We start from the raw sequence: 14,019 nt of genomic DNA on the forward strand, positions 1-14,019 counted from the left end.
TCCTGCCTCAGCCTCCCAAGTGCTGGGACGACAGGTATGCACCACCACGACCGGCTTGCTTTGGCTTTTGACCTTTTGATATTTAACTCTGCGGTACCGGGGATGGAACCCACAGCGTTTGCAGTGAACTGCATTCCTAGTCCTACCTTTTGAGAGAGTATCTTGCTAAGTTACTAAATTGCTCAAGCTGGGCTCAAATTTGTGATCTTCCTGCCCTAGCCTCCTGAGAGTACTGAGATTACAGACACGCACCACTATGCCCAGCTATTTTCACTTTCCTACTGTGCAGGGGAAGGAAGCTGGAAGCGAACCCGGACCCAGCCCGCACTTAGTGGACCGGCACCGTGCCCACCCCCACCCCCGCCCGACGGCGCCTGGCGCGCGCTCACCTTGCTGAAGCCGTCCTTGCTGAGCGTGTCCACGTTCCAGGGCATGCTCTTCTCCTTCTTGCGCATCTCCTCCAGCTTCTGCTCCCAGCTCCGCTCCTCCTTGCGCAGCTGCTGTGCCTCGGCCTGCAGCCGCTCCAGCTCCGCCTTGCCGCCCTCGGCCACCTCCAGCTCCTTCAGCTTGCGCTGGCACTCGGCCACCTTGCGCTTGCACTCGCGGCAGCCCCTGTCCAGCTCCTCCTTCTCCTTCTGGAACTGCTCCATGCGCTCCACGCGGGCCTGCGGCGGGCCGGGGTGACGTCACGCAGCTGACTCCGTGCTCTCCTGGCTTCCTCCCTCAACCCTGGGCCCGGGGATCACCCTGGATGGCACAGGTCCTGCCTCTGCCCCACTCCTGCAGCGTCCGCCTCACTCACACAAGGCCCTGCACATCTGCCTAGAATGAGCGATTGGACCCCGGGTACATCAATCCCAGCACTGGGGAGGCTAAGGCAGGAGGGTCACTTCGAGTTCAAGGACAGCCTGGACATGGCAAAACCCTGCCTCAAAACAAAACAAACAAACAAACAAAGCCACCAAAAACCCAGGGGCCTCACGGAATCACTACCTTGCCCACCCAAGCTGGCTTGAACTTGGGATCCTCCTGCCTCAGCATCCCAGAGTGCTGGGATTGTGGGTGTGTGCGTGCAACTATGCCCGGCCTCACCTTCTACTTTTGCCCTGCTGTGTCTTTCTCCTTCTTACTGGCCACTAATAACATCTTGGGATATTGTTACATTTTCGGCACTGTTCCCCTCCAAGAATGTTAGTTCCACGAAGCGGGGACTTGCTTGCTGTGGTATCTCCAGGTCTGGTACAGTAGAGGTTCGGAAACGTGGGACAGGTAGTGAGATGCTGTGGGAGTCCCCAGCTCCTGCTATGACCTCTGACTGACACCCTTACTGAGGCTACAGCTGCCTGTTGTCCCAGGCCAGCTCTGATTTGCCCCTCAAATGAACCTCAGGGACGGGCGTGGTAGTGCACGCCTGCAATCCCAGCACTTTGGGAAGCTGAGGCAGGAGGATTCCAAGTTTGAGCCCAGACCCTGTCTCAAAATGTGAGTAGGGTTTCGGGGTAGAGCGGCACTCCCTGCATTCAATCAATCCCCAGTACTGCAAGGGAAAAGAAGCCCAGACCCGGACCCTGATGAGCCAGGAGCTGTCTGCTCGTGTAGAGGCAGAGGCTGCACTGGACCCTCGGGTGGTGCCACTCCCGTGCCAGATGCCATCACTGCCATCTGTACCCAGGAATAATCAGGCTCTCTCTGGGACTCTTGTGAGGCTTAAAGAAATCAACCGCAAGTGCTTTGATCAGTCTCTTGCCGGGAGGGTCGTGAGCACCTGGCATCCATCTGTGAGGTCCCCACCCCGCTTCCTGGTCACCTAGTCGGTCACTGAAATCTCTCCGGCCCTTCTTTTCTCTCTGTGAAATGGGGCCTCCCAGGGCTGCAGGGAGCGCTTCATGTGAGTGGAGGAGAATGTGTCCAACACGAGGATGGCATCCTGCTATCGTCACCCACCCTCGTCACGGCCCCCAGAACGGCCTGCGGACTCATTTCCACGTCCTCTGGGAGTCAGTGTGCCCATGAGGCACACAGCCAGGCACAGGACGGGTGAGGCTCAGGTCTGCTGTAACCAGTGGGTCTGTGCCACCCTGGGGCCTCTGGGGTGTGGGGTGCTCTGCCTTGAATTTTCCATCTTCCTGCCTCGGCCTGCTGAGGAACTGGGGTCAGCAGCAGCAAGAACCTGCCACCCTGCTGGCTTCTGAGGCTGCCACTGCCCTCCCCAATGTCCTCTGAGTGGCTGCCAGGGACGCCAAAGCTAAAAAAACGCCTCCTGGAGTGTGGGGCGGGGCAGCCTGCCCAGCCTGGGCTTTTACAGCTCCTAAGTGTGAGGCTGCAGCAGGCGGAAGTCATGAGAAAAGAAGGCTCCGCAGGTGGCAGTGTCCTGCCTCACAGACGGGCAAAACAGAGGCTTGATGCAAGGAGCCAGAAGAAACTACTAATGGCAGCTATCTCTGGGCAGGGGGCTCGGGCAGCTGGGGGTGGGAGAGACTCTTGCTCATCCGTTTTCTTCCTGCCCTGGCTTCCCTCTGTGTTGGGATTACAGGCTGAAATTTGTGTTTTTATTTTTAAATACAAGCAACCATTACCTAAACACTAACAGTAGGGCCAGGGATTGAGCTCAGTGTTTCCACCGCCTGCTTTGCAGGCACAAGGACACGAGTTCGATCCCTGGTACCAAAAAACAAACAAACAAACAAACAATAAATACTAACAGTAGCTACTGCTCCTATAGTGTTCCCAACATTAAATAAGGTAACCTTGATGGCAACCCTATGGGGTAGGTCCTATTCATATTGTCAGCTGGGGAAACGGAGGCACAGAGAGGTCAGACATGTTGCTAGATATCACACAGCGTATCAATGATACACAAGCAGCCAGAATTTGAACGCAGCATGTGGTCAGACTGCGTGGGAACCACCACCCTGATGACTATCTTTTCACTAATCTAACTGACACTCCAGACTACTGACCCTCCTAGGTCCTGCCCAAGTTCTTTCCAGAGCTACCTTTATTTCATCCTTCTTTTAAAAAAATTTGATGCCAGGCGTGGTGGCACACCCCTGTAATTCCAGCACTTGGGAGGCTGAGGCAGGAGGATCGCTGTGAGTTCGAGACCAGCCTGGGCTACATAGTGAGTTCCAGGTCAGTCTCAACTACACAGTGGACCCTGTCTCAAACAAACAAAAACAAAAACAAAAAAACAACAAAAATTTGAGACAGGGTCTCACTATGCAGTTTAGGCTGGCCTGAAACTCACAACAATGTTCCTGCCTCAGCCTTCCGAGCGCTGGGATTCCAGGTGCCTGCCACCACACCTGGCTCATTTCATTCTGTCTTTTGGAACCCAGGGACTCATGCATGCCAGGCAGTGCTCACCACTGAGCTACCCTCCACTCCCTACTGCGGTCTTAAAAGGGTCTCACACAAGTGGGGGCCACATTATCTTACTCCACACGGCCTCTAAGAGGGTATGATTCTCCTGGCACCATCGCCTGAAGCAGGAAGGGGCAGGGCTGGCACACTCAGGCCCGTCTCCCCTCCTCGCTACTACTACGGCCACAGTCGCAGGGCCAGAAACAGCTCTGTGCCAACAGAAGGGGCGGCCTCCCACCTAGGAGGCCCAAACTGTTCTCCACGAGGTAGTAAGATTAACCTCTTTACGTGACAGAAATAGGTGTTCCCTAGAATAGTCTTCAGAGCTCGCGGAGGTCTTAAATATTTCATAATAAAACACTACACACAGCAAGAAATAGAAGCGCTAGAACTTTCTTCCCACACTCCCATGGCTTACCCAACAGGTTCTAACAAGGGGGTAGGAATTTCAGGAATGGGTTTGGAGGGGGGACAGAAGGCTGCACAGGTAGGAAGGAGCTAATGCCGCGTCCCGGAAGGATGGGGAAGGGCCTTCTAGAAGATTCTAGATAAGTGACAGGATTCCCATCCATGGGAGGGGTGGTGACCGTTCCTAACTGGAAGGCTCTGATAAGGCTACACCCTCAGTCAGCAACAGGCACAAGGATGCGGGCAATGGAGCTCTGATTCAGGGGAACAGGAAGAGCCTCAGGCACTGCTGGGCAGGAAGAGGTGGGGCAGAAAACCGATCACCCAGACTTGAGATTCCAAGGTGGGGGTTCCCGGATGTGAGCAGACTTTTTGGAAGGGGCAGTGAGTTGGTAATAAGGCCAGAGAGGGTCCCCGTTTAAGAGCAGCAGAGGAGGCTGGGAACAGGGCATCAGGGTGGGGGTTTGGGTTCCTGGCCTCTGTGATGAAGATTCACACGGGAAAAGGCAGTATCAGGGATGGGGTCTGAAATACCGAATAGGGACAAGGCTGCTGGCTGGGCAGGAAGCTAAGTAGGCGTGATTTCCTTGTGTAAGAGAAGACAGGAACTCCCGGAGGTACCACCTGAGGTGGCTGGACATGAGGCCTCCCTCAGGAACTGGTGGTGGTCGACATACAGAGGGGGACCAGGTTCCAAAACTCCCAAGGCTTAGGCAGGAACTCCGACCCTGGTGGGGCATGGTCTACACTTTAGGAAGTAGGTCCCAGGCCAGGAACAGAATCTCAGGTGGGACGGAGTTCAGTTTGGAACTGAAGGCGTGGGGTTTTGGGATCTGAATAGGAATTTTTGGTCAAGATCCCAAGAAGCAGCGCTCAGGATAGAATCAACATATTGTGCAGGGCGTGGTGGTGCACGGTGCACTTCCGTGATCCCAGCACCCAGAAGGCTGAGGCAGGAGGATTAGGAGTTCCAGGCCAGCCCAGCCTAAATAGCGACTGTCTTAAAAAAACAAAAACAAAAAACAAAAAACGAGGGTCTTGACTCTAGGGGTTGAGGAGATGGAGGATCCCAAATCAGAAGTAGGTACCTGAATAGGATCGGGGATCATCTAGCAGAATTCGGGGACGAGACTCTGAGGCGGAGTTCTGGGTGGAAACGACACATAGAACTTCAGGACTGCCACAGTTCGGTTTGGAAATACAGACTGCGATGAAGCCCTAAGGACCAACGGGAAGTTCTACGCAGAGCTGAGCGGAGAGCCCCGGGGATCGCGGGGTCCCGGCAGTATCGGAGTTCCAACAGTCTTGGGGGGCGGTCTCTAAGTCTAGAGTGTGGGGCAGGAACCCCGGGCGTCCGGGCAGGAGGAACTCTGGGCAGTCTCAGGGGTCCGAACTTTGCAGTATCGGGGTCCCGCGCAGGGGGAAGGGGAGGGGCTCCCACGCTCTACCTGGTGCCGCCAGCGGAAGAGGCTGGCCGTGTCGATGTTGGGGTGCGTCTCGTCCTCATCGTCAGACACCTCGATGTGGTCCCACACGCTGTAATCCACCATCTTGCCTCGGCGGCCCAACCCGCTACCTCCCTGGTAGCGGCGGCAAAGGCTGAGGCGGAGGCGGCGCAGGGGGAAGGGGAGGGGCTCCCACGCTCTACCTGGTGCCGCCAGCGGAAGAGGCTGGCCGTGTCGATGTTGGGGTGCGTCTCGTCCTCATCGTCAGACACCTCGATGTGGTCCCACACGCTGTAATCCACCATCTTGCCTCGGCGGCCCAACCCGCTACCTCCCTGGTAGCGGCGGCAAAGGCTGAGGCGGAGGCGGCGCGAAGGGCCCGGAGCACGTGTTCCGCAGCCCCGGGAGTCCCCGCTACGACCCGGCCTGGTCTATCGAAGTTTCTCTCTCAGGCACATCCGGTGGGCAGGCCGGTGGTCACCCCGACCGCTAGCCCTCGTCATCTCGCGCCAGCCGACGGTGGGCGTTTGACGAGACTGGGGGAGAGGATTGTTCCCCTAGCCACGCCGCGGTGACATCAGCCAGGACCCACTGCAGGGGGCGGGGCCTCAGCTGGAAAACCTGCTTTCTGCCCCTGGCGAAGGAGGATTTAACTCGGGTCTGGGAAGGAGTACCCGACCCGGTGCGACTCTCCAGGCCCAATTCTGGGAGGCCTAAAGGGGAGGGGTGTGACCCTGCCGTGGAGAGTTCGGAGGTGGGCGTGGTTGTGACCCTGCCTAGGTGACCGGGGTTTCCTGGGCTCGGACCACAGCCCCCGCCCCCTTCTGCTACTCTAGGGCGAGAACCTCTGCCCTTGCACCCCCTCTGGAGTCATCGGACCCAGGACCCGGTCTCGGTCGCCGTTTCCCCGGCCGCTGAGTGTCGCTAATGTCTGGCCGGCGACCCGAGCCGGCCCTGCGCCCAGGAGGCGGGGGTCGTGCTGGTGCCGAGGGGGCTTTCGTTGTCCCAGTAGTCTGGGGCTGTTCATAGCCGCTCCCCGTTTTTCTGGGGTCCCCAACCTCAGCCTGAGCTTGGAGCGTTCAATCCAGCTTGGGGGATCTGGTGCGCACTTTTCTTCATCCCAACCCACGCTTTGATAGGAGGATAAAAAGCCATGTTGCAGCCTAGGGCCGGGATTATCTCAGATGAAAGGGTGCTCGGCTAGGGGAAGGAGGGGGTGGGAGGGGTTCCAGCCACCCGGGTGAGGGGCGCCTCTTCCTGCTAGCCCTATTGGGGAGGAGGATCTGGAGGGTAGGGACGAAAAGATTCTGGACGGAGAGGGGATTCCCTGGCCCGGAGGGGGAGGGGCCATCCAGACAAAAGCGCCCTCCCGAGGCGTCCCCTCCCCCCGCGCTCCAGTCTAGCCGGAGGGTGGGGCGGCGGGGAGTCCCCTTCCCCCGGTCCCTCCTCCTGCCCCGGAGTCCAGTACTTTCAAGGCCCGGGCACGCGCGTTCGCGGACCTGCACCGGGCGGGTCTCTCAGTCGCTCACACACACACACACACACACACACAACAAACAAACCGAGCGCGCGCAAACACACCAGCAAACAAAGGGTCTGGACACCCCTGTTCCCCCACCCCGGCCAGAGAGAGTGGGGCATCCCCTCCCCAGCCCCCTGCAAGGTAAGCTTTGGGCCGCGAGCTGCGGTGGGGAGGGACACCCCCTCGCCCGCGCAGAGGATAGAGGAGAAATCTGGAAATTCTGGAAATCCAGGAAATCTGGGTTCCCCCACTCCAGTTTGTTCTTTGAGGGATTCGGCCGTTCCGTTGGGCTAGGGTCGGGGAGGGGGCGCCCTGAGATGCCGGAAAGGCCCTATTAATGGCAAAGGGTTCTCCCTGCTTTTGGACTAGAGCTGCCCGACACCCCAAAGCAGGGTCCCCAGACCCTCAGCCCCCTGACCTGGGGACAAGGAGCCGCCGGAAGCTTCCTCTGTCCGCGCCAAACATTTGCTAATTCCGCCAGTGCTGCGTCGCCAGTGGGGACCCTGAGTAACTTTGTACGATCCCTGGCGGCCAGCCCGGGACCCACATCATCCCTGCCGCATCTCGCTCCAGTGGAGTGGGGGTGGGAGGGCGGCCGCTCGGTGCGTCCCACTGCCCTACACCATTTAGCTGCGGGCCCCCTCCCCCAAAGCTGCTTTTCCTTCCTGGGCCTCAATTTCCCCATCTGCTAAGGGAGTAATGAATGACACTGATTCAGGGAGGTCGTATGTGCCGAGCTTACCTTGACTTCATTTATCTATTTGTTTGTTTTTAGTTTATTTCCTGCGTTATTCCCCCAGTAGATGCTAAGCATGCCAGGCTGTGTCCAGACTTCTCAGGGCTGCAGCAACCGATCAGACCGGCAGGGTGGCTCAGAGCCTGGATGGGGAGGAAGGCAAGATCACTGAATAAACAAAATAGCTCTGGTGATTTCAGCTTGAAAACCAAAATTCTGTTGTCTGACAAAGAGAGACTAGGGGGAGAGCGCTCCAGAGTCCATGAAATGTCTACTTTTTTGTCTACCTTCTTACTTTACTTTGAGCCCAGTGAGGGCAAGATCAGGTCTATGATAGTGCAAGGCACATAGTAGGTGCTCCATAAATGTCCAGGGACTTAAAGAGGGGATTCCACTCAAAGTGGATCCAGAGAATTCGAGGTCAGGAAAGAGGCTTATTGTAAAGCAACCCAGTCCCTTCCCATTTTACATAAAAGTCCAGTGAGTCCCCAAGTGTCACCGTTCATATAGAAGTGGGAGAGGCTGGCCGGTGTGGGGGCACACAGCTGTAACCCCAGCTCTTGGGAGGCTGAGGCAGCAGGATGAAACTTGGAGGTCAGCTGGACACTTTAGCCACACAGAAGCTTAACCTGATACTTGATACCGAGCTGCTCTGTTACTCTTGCAGCTGTGACCAGATCTCAGCAATGTACCATTAAGGGTCACAGAAACTTCCACCTTCCAGCCAAGCAGGACGCCTCATGCATGCCTCTGCCTGTGCGTGTGTGTGCACACACACGTATCCGCCCGGCCTGGAGCTTGGATGGGAGTAAATGCTCCAGGTCTCGCAGTGAACAGGGTTCCCGGTGGGCTGAGTTAGGGGAAGAAGCCTCCCTTGTCCTGAGCCATCCGGCCCCTCGGCCCCGGAGAAGCAGGCGGGCTTAGGGTCCTCCTCCAGGAGGCCTGGCCTCCTCACCTGGGTTTCCGCCCGGGCTGATGGCTGTGAAGGCTCCCGTTTCTCTGAGCAGTGGTGGGTGGGTGTCTCCGCCTGTGTCCTGGCCTGAGGGGCTCTTGTGCTGTCCACTTTTTCATTCCATAATCTCAGAGCACCTATCCTCGTTCCCGACACCTGAGACATAGCCAGGACTCGCTACAGCCCTGAGAAGACTGAGGGCTGGCACAGCATGGCAACACACACCTGTAATCCTGGCATCCAGGAGGCAGAGGCAGGAGGATTGCAAGTTCAAGGCCAGCCTGGGCTACTTAGCCAGACCCTATCTCAAGAAACCAAAGCAAGCCCAAACCAAAAAGACTCAGGGCAAATACAAGTAAATGCAGAGTCATAGTTGCCGTTCAAAATGCTTAAAAACAAACAAACTGGTAGAAATATTCTGGCTGTGTGTGGTGGCACATGCCTGTAACCTCGGCACCTGGGAGGCTGAGGCAGTTCGGGGCCAGTGTGCACTACGTACTGAGTTTGTGTCTTAGAAAACAAAGGCAACGGTAGAAGATTAACCCTTCCAAATGGGTTGTCCTCACCAATGGGATTGCACAGGTTGTATGCTCAAGGCTGGCCCTGGCTACAGCCTGCAGGGAGACATAACCCCCACACACACCTGTGAAACGGGGTGGGAAGGGGGCAGCAGATGAAATTATAGAAGAAAAATAAAGCTGAGGAAGGGGCTGAAGGTGATGGAGGTAGGGGGGGGTTCTCATCTCAGGGAAGGGAGTGACTTCGAGCAGAGACCTAATAAAGGTAAATAAATCACACAAATTCATTCACTCACCCAAGAGCTATTGGTTGAACATCTACTGTATCCCAGCATGGTCCTAGGTCTCCCGGGGTCCAGCAGGGAAGGAAAGAGTTCAATACCACTACCCCATCGAAGCAGGTGCGGCTCAGTGGTAGGTCACTTGCTGACATGACAAAGCCCTGCATTCCACCCCTGGACAACAAAAACAAAGAAGACGGGCGATAATTACTAAACTAGTAAGTGAATGACATAGGGTGTTAGAATATAACTTTAAAGCAAACAGATGAAACAAAAGGAGCATCAAGGGAGTATGAAGAGAGTGAGATATTTGAGACTTGTTTTACAGATGGAAGGAAGAACATGTGCAAAGGCCCTGAGGTCAGATTATGCTCTAAGTGGGAGGAACAGCAGGAGGGTGGGGGAGGACAGAGAGGTGAGGTCTCCATGCATGTGTTGTCCCTCAAGTCTGTCTACAGCTCCCTATGAGACAACACTGTAAGCGTTACGGCTGGCGTGGTGGCACACACCTGTGATCCCAGGATTTGGGAGGCTGAGGCAGGAGGATTACCATGAGGCCAGCCTGAACTACATTTCAAGAGCCGGTCTCAAAACACCAAAACCAGAAACAATGGCCATGGTGATGATACAGTGTTGCCACCAGGATGGCCTTCCTGAGTACCTGCTGTGGACCAGGCTCTGTGCTCAGAACTTTGTATGCATTTCTTGCTCGTACCCTTCGTCCTCACAGCCTCAGTAGGTTAGGTCTGAATGGTATCACCGTCTTACAGATCAGGAAACTGAGGCCCAGAGCTGCTGGGTGACTTTGCCCAAGGTTGCACAGCCAAGAAGTGTGAGGCAGGATTGGAGTACAGGTCTGTGGGAAGAATTCCAGAAACAGGGTTAGGGTTTGTTTGTGTTTTTATTGGTTTGGTTTGGTTTTGCGGTTTTGGTTTCTGGTGTGCTGGGTATTGAATCCAGGGCCTCATCTGCGCTAGCCAAGTGCTGTACCACTGAGCTACATTCCCAGCCTTTTTTTGGTTTTATTTTGAGACACGTCCTCACTAAATAGCTCAAGGCTGGCCTTGAACTTGTGATCCTATTGATTTCCCCATCCTCCAATAGCTAGGTGTGTATGTGTGTTTGATACTGAGGATTGAACCCAGGACCTTCTTACTAAACTACATCCTCAGCGCTATTTTTTATTTTAGAGACAGGGTCTTGCTAAGTTGCCGAGGCTAGGATCGGGCCCATGATCCTCCTGCCTCAGCCTCCCAGAGTGCTGGGAGTTACAGAGGAGCGCCGCTATGCCTGGCTGTGTAGATGGAACAGTAGCTACGCGGCACACAGCCATTCTCTTCCTGTCTAAGCAAATCTATCAATCTGCATGCGGGATGGTTGGCTTCCTCTCTGTCTCTCCTTTCTTCCCTCATCCTCTGAGACCGGGGAGGGGGCTAGATGAATGTGCACCCTATTACCATGCAGCGAGATTCACTTCTATTCGACGTGGAAGTCCTAGCTATGCAAGAAAAAGAAATAAGCACAGGGCCGGGGATTTAGCTCAGTGGTTCCGCCATCTGTCTCGCAAGCGCAAAGACTGAGTTCGATCCCCGGTACCAAAAAAAAAGAAAAGAAATAAACAGTTAGGAGGAAGGAACTCCAGTGTTCTCTAGCATAGCAGGGTAACGGTAGTCTGCAACAGTTTCTAGCTGGGCGCAATTGGTGTGTGCCTGTTGTCCCAGCTACTGGGGAGCCTGAGGCAGGAGGGTCATGTGAAGTAGTGCGCCACCGTGCACAGCTTGGACACACTGTCTTCAAATTTAAAGTGGGGGGGGGGCTAGCCAGGAGTGGTGGCACACTGCTGTTATCCCAGTACTTGGGAGGCTGAGGCAGGAGGATCGCGACTGAGAGGTCTCAGAGGAGGAAGGACGTGACCTGACAGGCTCCAACAGGCTCCAAGGTTAGTAGCATTTATTAAGCACTCACTGATTGCCAGACACAGTCACGTTCTCACAAGGGCTCCACAGCCAACTTCACAGAGGGGAAACTGAGGCCCAGAGAGTGTAGGTCAGTGGCTCAGGGCCACACACCCAGAATCTTCAGGCTTGGGTTGGTAGGAAGGTAAAGCAGCCAGCCTGGCCCTCCCCCAAGCTTTCACAAGCGGCGGCGGCAGCACAGCGCCCATCGGCGGGCTGCGTCTGTGTCCCTGTCTGTTTCTATTTCCACCAGCCCTGTCTGTCTCCGCGCGTCCCCATCTGTGCCCAGAGCCGCCGCCCTCTCTCTGCGCCCGGCCCCCGCATAGACGAGCTATTTCGGGTTTAGGTACCAAAGCCCAACAGCTCGGAGAAGACGCTTCCTCCGGCCCCCGGCTCGGACCACGCGCAGCACGCGGCCAGCTCCGGGAGCTCCCGGGCTCTTCTGTGGCATCCCCGAGTGGGGAAGCCCCCGGGAGGAGGGGGGCTGGGGCGACTCGGCCCCCCAGCGGCCGAGCCCGGCATTGACGCCGCCCGGAGCTCCGCCGTGCGTCAGCCATCGTCCTGACAACGGCCGGACACGTCATTGACAGGCTGTGCGTCAGCCGCCCGCTGACGTCACGACCCGGCTGAGGCGAGGGATGCGGCGGGTTCCAGACCCAGCCGGCAGGGGGAGCCCTGGGGCGCTAATGGCTGATGCCTTCGCTTAATCCTGCAGGTGGCCCAGGCCCGGGCTGACATGCCTCCCTCAAAACCCAAGACACGGATACACTAGGTTGGCGGGATGAAGAGGAGCCGCAGTTTTCTGTCTGTAGCCAGGATCAGGACAAGGCGTGAGGTGCGGGGTGTCGTTGGGGAACGGGGTGGGGCTGGGGCGCAGTGGGTGGAGTTTAGGCCCCCAGTGGGCGGGACTTAAACCGCAACGGTCAGGAGGAGCCTAGCGCCCTCTGGTGACAGAGTCTGTTTTCTGAGAATGGCCAGGAGGCTGGTCAACCTTTTTTTTTTTTGCCTCAGTTTACTCCTTCGACTCCACTTTTCTCCTCCAGTCCAGATCAGCAGGCTCTCAGCCTGGGATAGAAGGCACAAGAGTCTTTCATGGGGATTCTCAAGTGGGGAAAAGATTTTGGTCCTCGAGACAGGATCGCGCTATATAGCCCCAGGATGACCTTGAACTCAAGATGATCCTCCTGTCTCAGCCTTGAAGATTTGAGCCAGAAAGTGGAGGGGCACTGGGACGAGATCTGGAGGGTCCCAGATGTGGGGGGAGGCTGGAACCAGTAACATTAAGGTCAAAGAGGAGGCTGCTTGGATGTGGGGGCTAGGAAGACACCCTAAAAAGAGACATACGTGTTAAAGGGAACTCGGGTGATGGAAGGTAGAGATGTTAGGCCCCAGAGCTCAGGGCTGGAAATCAAGAGGGGGCTCCGTCAGACGCAAGGGGCGTGAAGGTGCCCTCGGTGGGTGGCTCGCCAGCTCACCAGCTAGGTACTTCCTCTCATGGGTAGGTGGGGTGTTCCTGGGGGACGTTCAGTCTTTGTAGGCCAGGCCACGCCCCAACCCACCCCTGTCCCTCCACAGAGGCGCTGGAAGACCCCGGAGGAGGCCGCAGCACCAACATGCTGGGGGCAGACTTGCTTCGCCCTCGCTGCCGCTTCTCCTCTGGTCCCGGCCTGGGCTGGACCCAACCTGAGCCCTCGGACCCCAGTGTCCCTCCGCCGTCGCGGCCCACCACGCTGCCACTGCTGATTCCACCGAGGATTTCCATCACCAGGGTGGAGGCCGACAGGTAGGGGGGAGGGGACACAAGGCCAGCTGGGCGGGGACCAGTTCCCAGCCCTCCACAGCTCCCGGCTCCCTGTTTTGCAAAAGTGGCTGAAGCTTGAAACTCTGGTGAAACTGTGACTTCTCTCCCCGCAAGGCGTCCTTTGCAGCCTCCTTCCGGCAATCTCTTTCCTGGGTCAGCAAGAGGCTGTACAGAAATCTGGGGTCCTCCTGGGGACCCCTCTCTCTTGGCCCTAGGAAAGTGCAGAGCTGGTCTCCCTCCCGGGCCATCGCTCTTGGCAGTTCCCACTGACGTCCCCCTCCCTCTGTGCCCGCCACCGACTCAGCTGGTGAAACCCAGGGTCTCCCTTAGGTCCTGATGCAAGGGCCCACTTCCGGATGGAGGGAGAAGATGGAGGGAGAAGGGACTGTTAATTCCTTCCTGAGCCCTTCCCCCATCCCGCTAGCTTGTTTGGGTCGGGTCCAGCCAGATCCATCTCAGGACTCAAGTCCCAGCTCCAAACGACAGCCCTGGCCCACTGCCTGGTCCCTTCTTCTGCAATACCTCTCCCCCATCCCCATCCCACGGCCAGAGATCTGGCCAGGGACTGAGCCTTGTAGAAATCAGACCAGCTCCGGACCCTCAGATGACCCAGGGAGGCCCCGCGGCCTTGCAGATTCCTGAGAAGCCTTGGGGGAAGACAGGGCTGCGCTTCTGGCCTCTGGGATATCCCCGTCGCTGCTGACTGGGGGATGGTTCTTGCTCCGCGTTCACCCACGCCCCAGAGGAGCCCCCTCCGGCGGGGAGAAAAGGGGTTGTGGAGGTTGTTGGAAGCAAGCGGGAAGGTTCCTCTCTCTCTCTTATAAAGAGAACAGCGCGGGGTGTGGTGGGGAGGCAGTGGCAGACAGCACGGCTTGCCCCAGGGAGCCAGGGAGAGGGGGCGCACAGGGGTGCGGGCCTGGCCCCGGGAGCGCGCACCTGAGCGGTTTCGGTCTGAACGGGGATCGGTTTGAGGGTCATGGGGGGGCGTGAGCCCCCTCACCCTGCAGCCCCGGGGCTCCACCGCGGCCTGGGGGATAT

The 14,019-nt window shown here is 57.1% G+C and overlaps 1 protein-coding gene and 1 long non-coding RNA gene across 7 annotated transcripts in view; both read right to left on the minus strand.

The window, feature by feature from the left end:
- Nucleotides 1-5,394, minus strand: part of Cdc37 (cell division cycle 37, HSP90 cochaperone) — an 8,671-nt gene extending 3,277 nt beyond the window's left edge. For 2 of the 3 annotated variants that reach the window (XM_019209111.2, XM_033759765.1), the window contains exons 1-2: nucleotides 5,220-5,394; nucleotides 390-665 (exon numbers count right to left, since the gene is read on the minus strand). In XM_019209111.2, coding sequence (XP_019064656.1) covers nucleotides 390-665; nucleotides 5,220-5,321 — 378 coding nt within the window. In that variant the 5' untranslated portion in view covers nucleotides 5,322-5,394. Of the gene's footprint in view, nucleotides 1-389; nucleotides 666-4,859; nucleotides 4,918-5,219 lie in introns of all 3 variants that reach the window. The other variant, XM_019209112.2, reaches the window with a different exon arrangement.
- Nucleotides 5,395-7,440: 2,046 nt separating this feature from the next.
- Nucleotides 7,441-14,019, minus strand: part of LOC117284505 — a 7,333-nt gene continuing 754 nt past the window's right edge. Inside the window, exons 2-5 of one of the 4 annotated variants that reach the window (XR_004515615.1) lie at nucleotides 9,887-10,081; nucleotides 9,241-9,399; nucleotides 8,430-8,582; nucleotides 7,441-7,617 (exon numbers count right to left, since the gene is read on the minus strand). This is a non-coding gene — a long non-coding RNA (uncharacterized LOC117284505). Of the gene's footprint in view, nucleotides 7,618-8,429; nucleotides 8,660-9,240; nucleotides 9,400-9,886; nucleotides 10,173-14,019 lie in introns of those variants that run through there. The other 3 variants (XR_004515616.1, XR_004515613.1, XR_004515614.1) reach the window with 3 other exon arrangements.

The sequence above is a fragment of the Fukomys damarensis genome, unplaced genomic scaffold (assembly GCF_012274545.1).
Source record: "Fukomys damarensis isolate Sample0158 unplaced genomic scaffold, DMR_v1.0_HiC HiC_scaffold_37, whole genome shotgun sequence".
Taxonomy (NCBI): domain Eukaryota; kingdom Metazoa; phylum Chordata; class Mammalia; order Rodentia; family Bathyergidae; genus Fukomys; species Fukomys damarensis.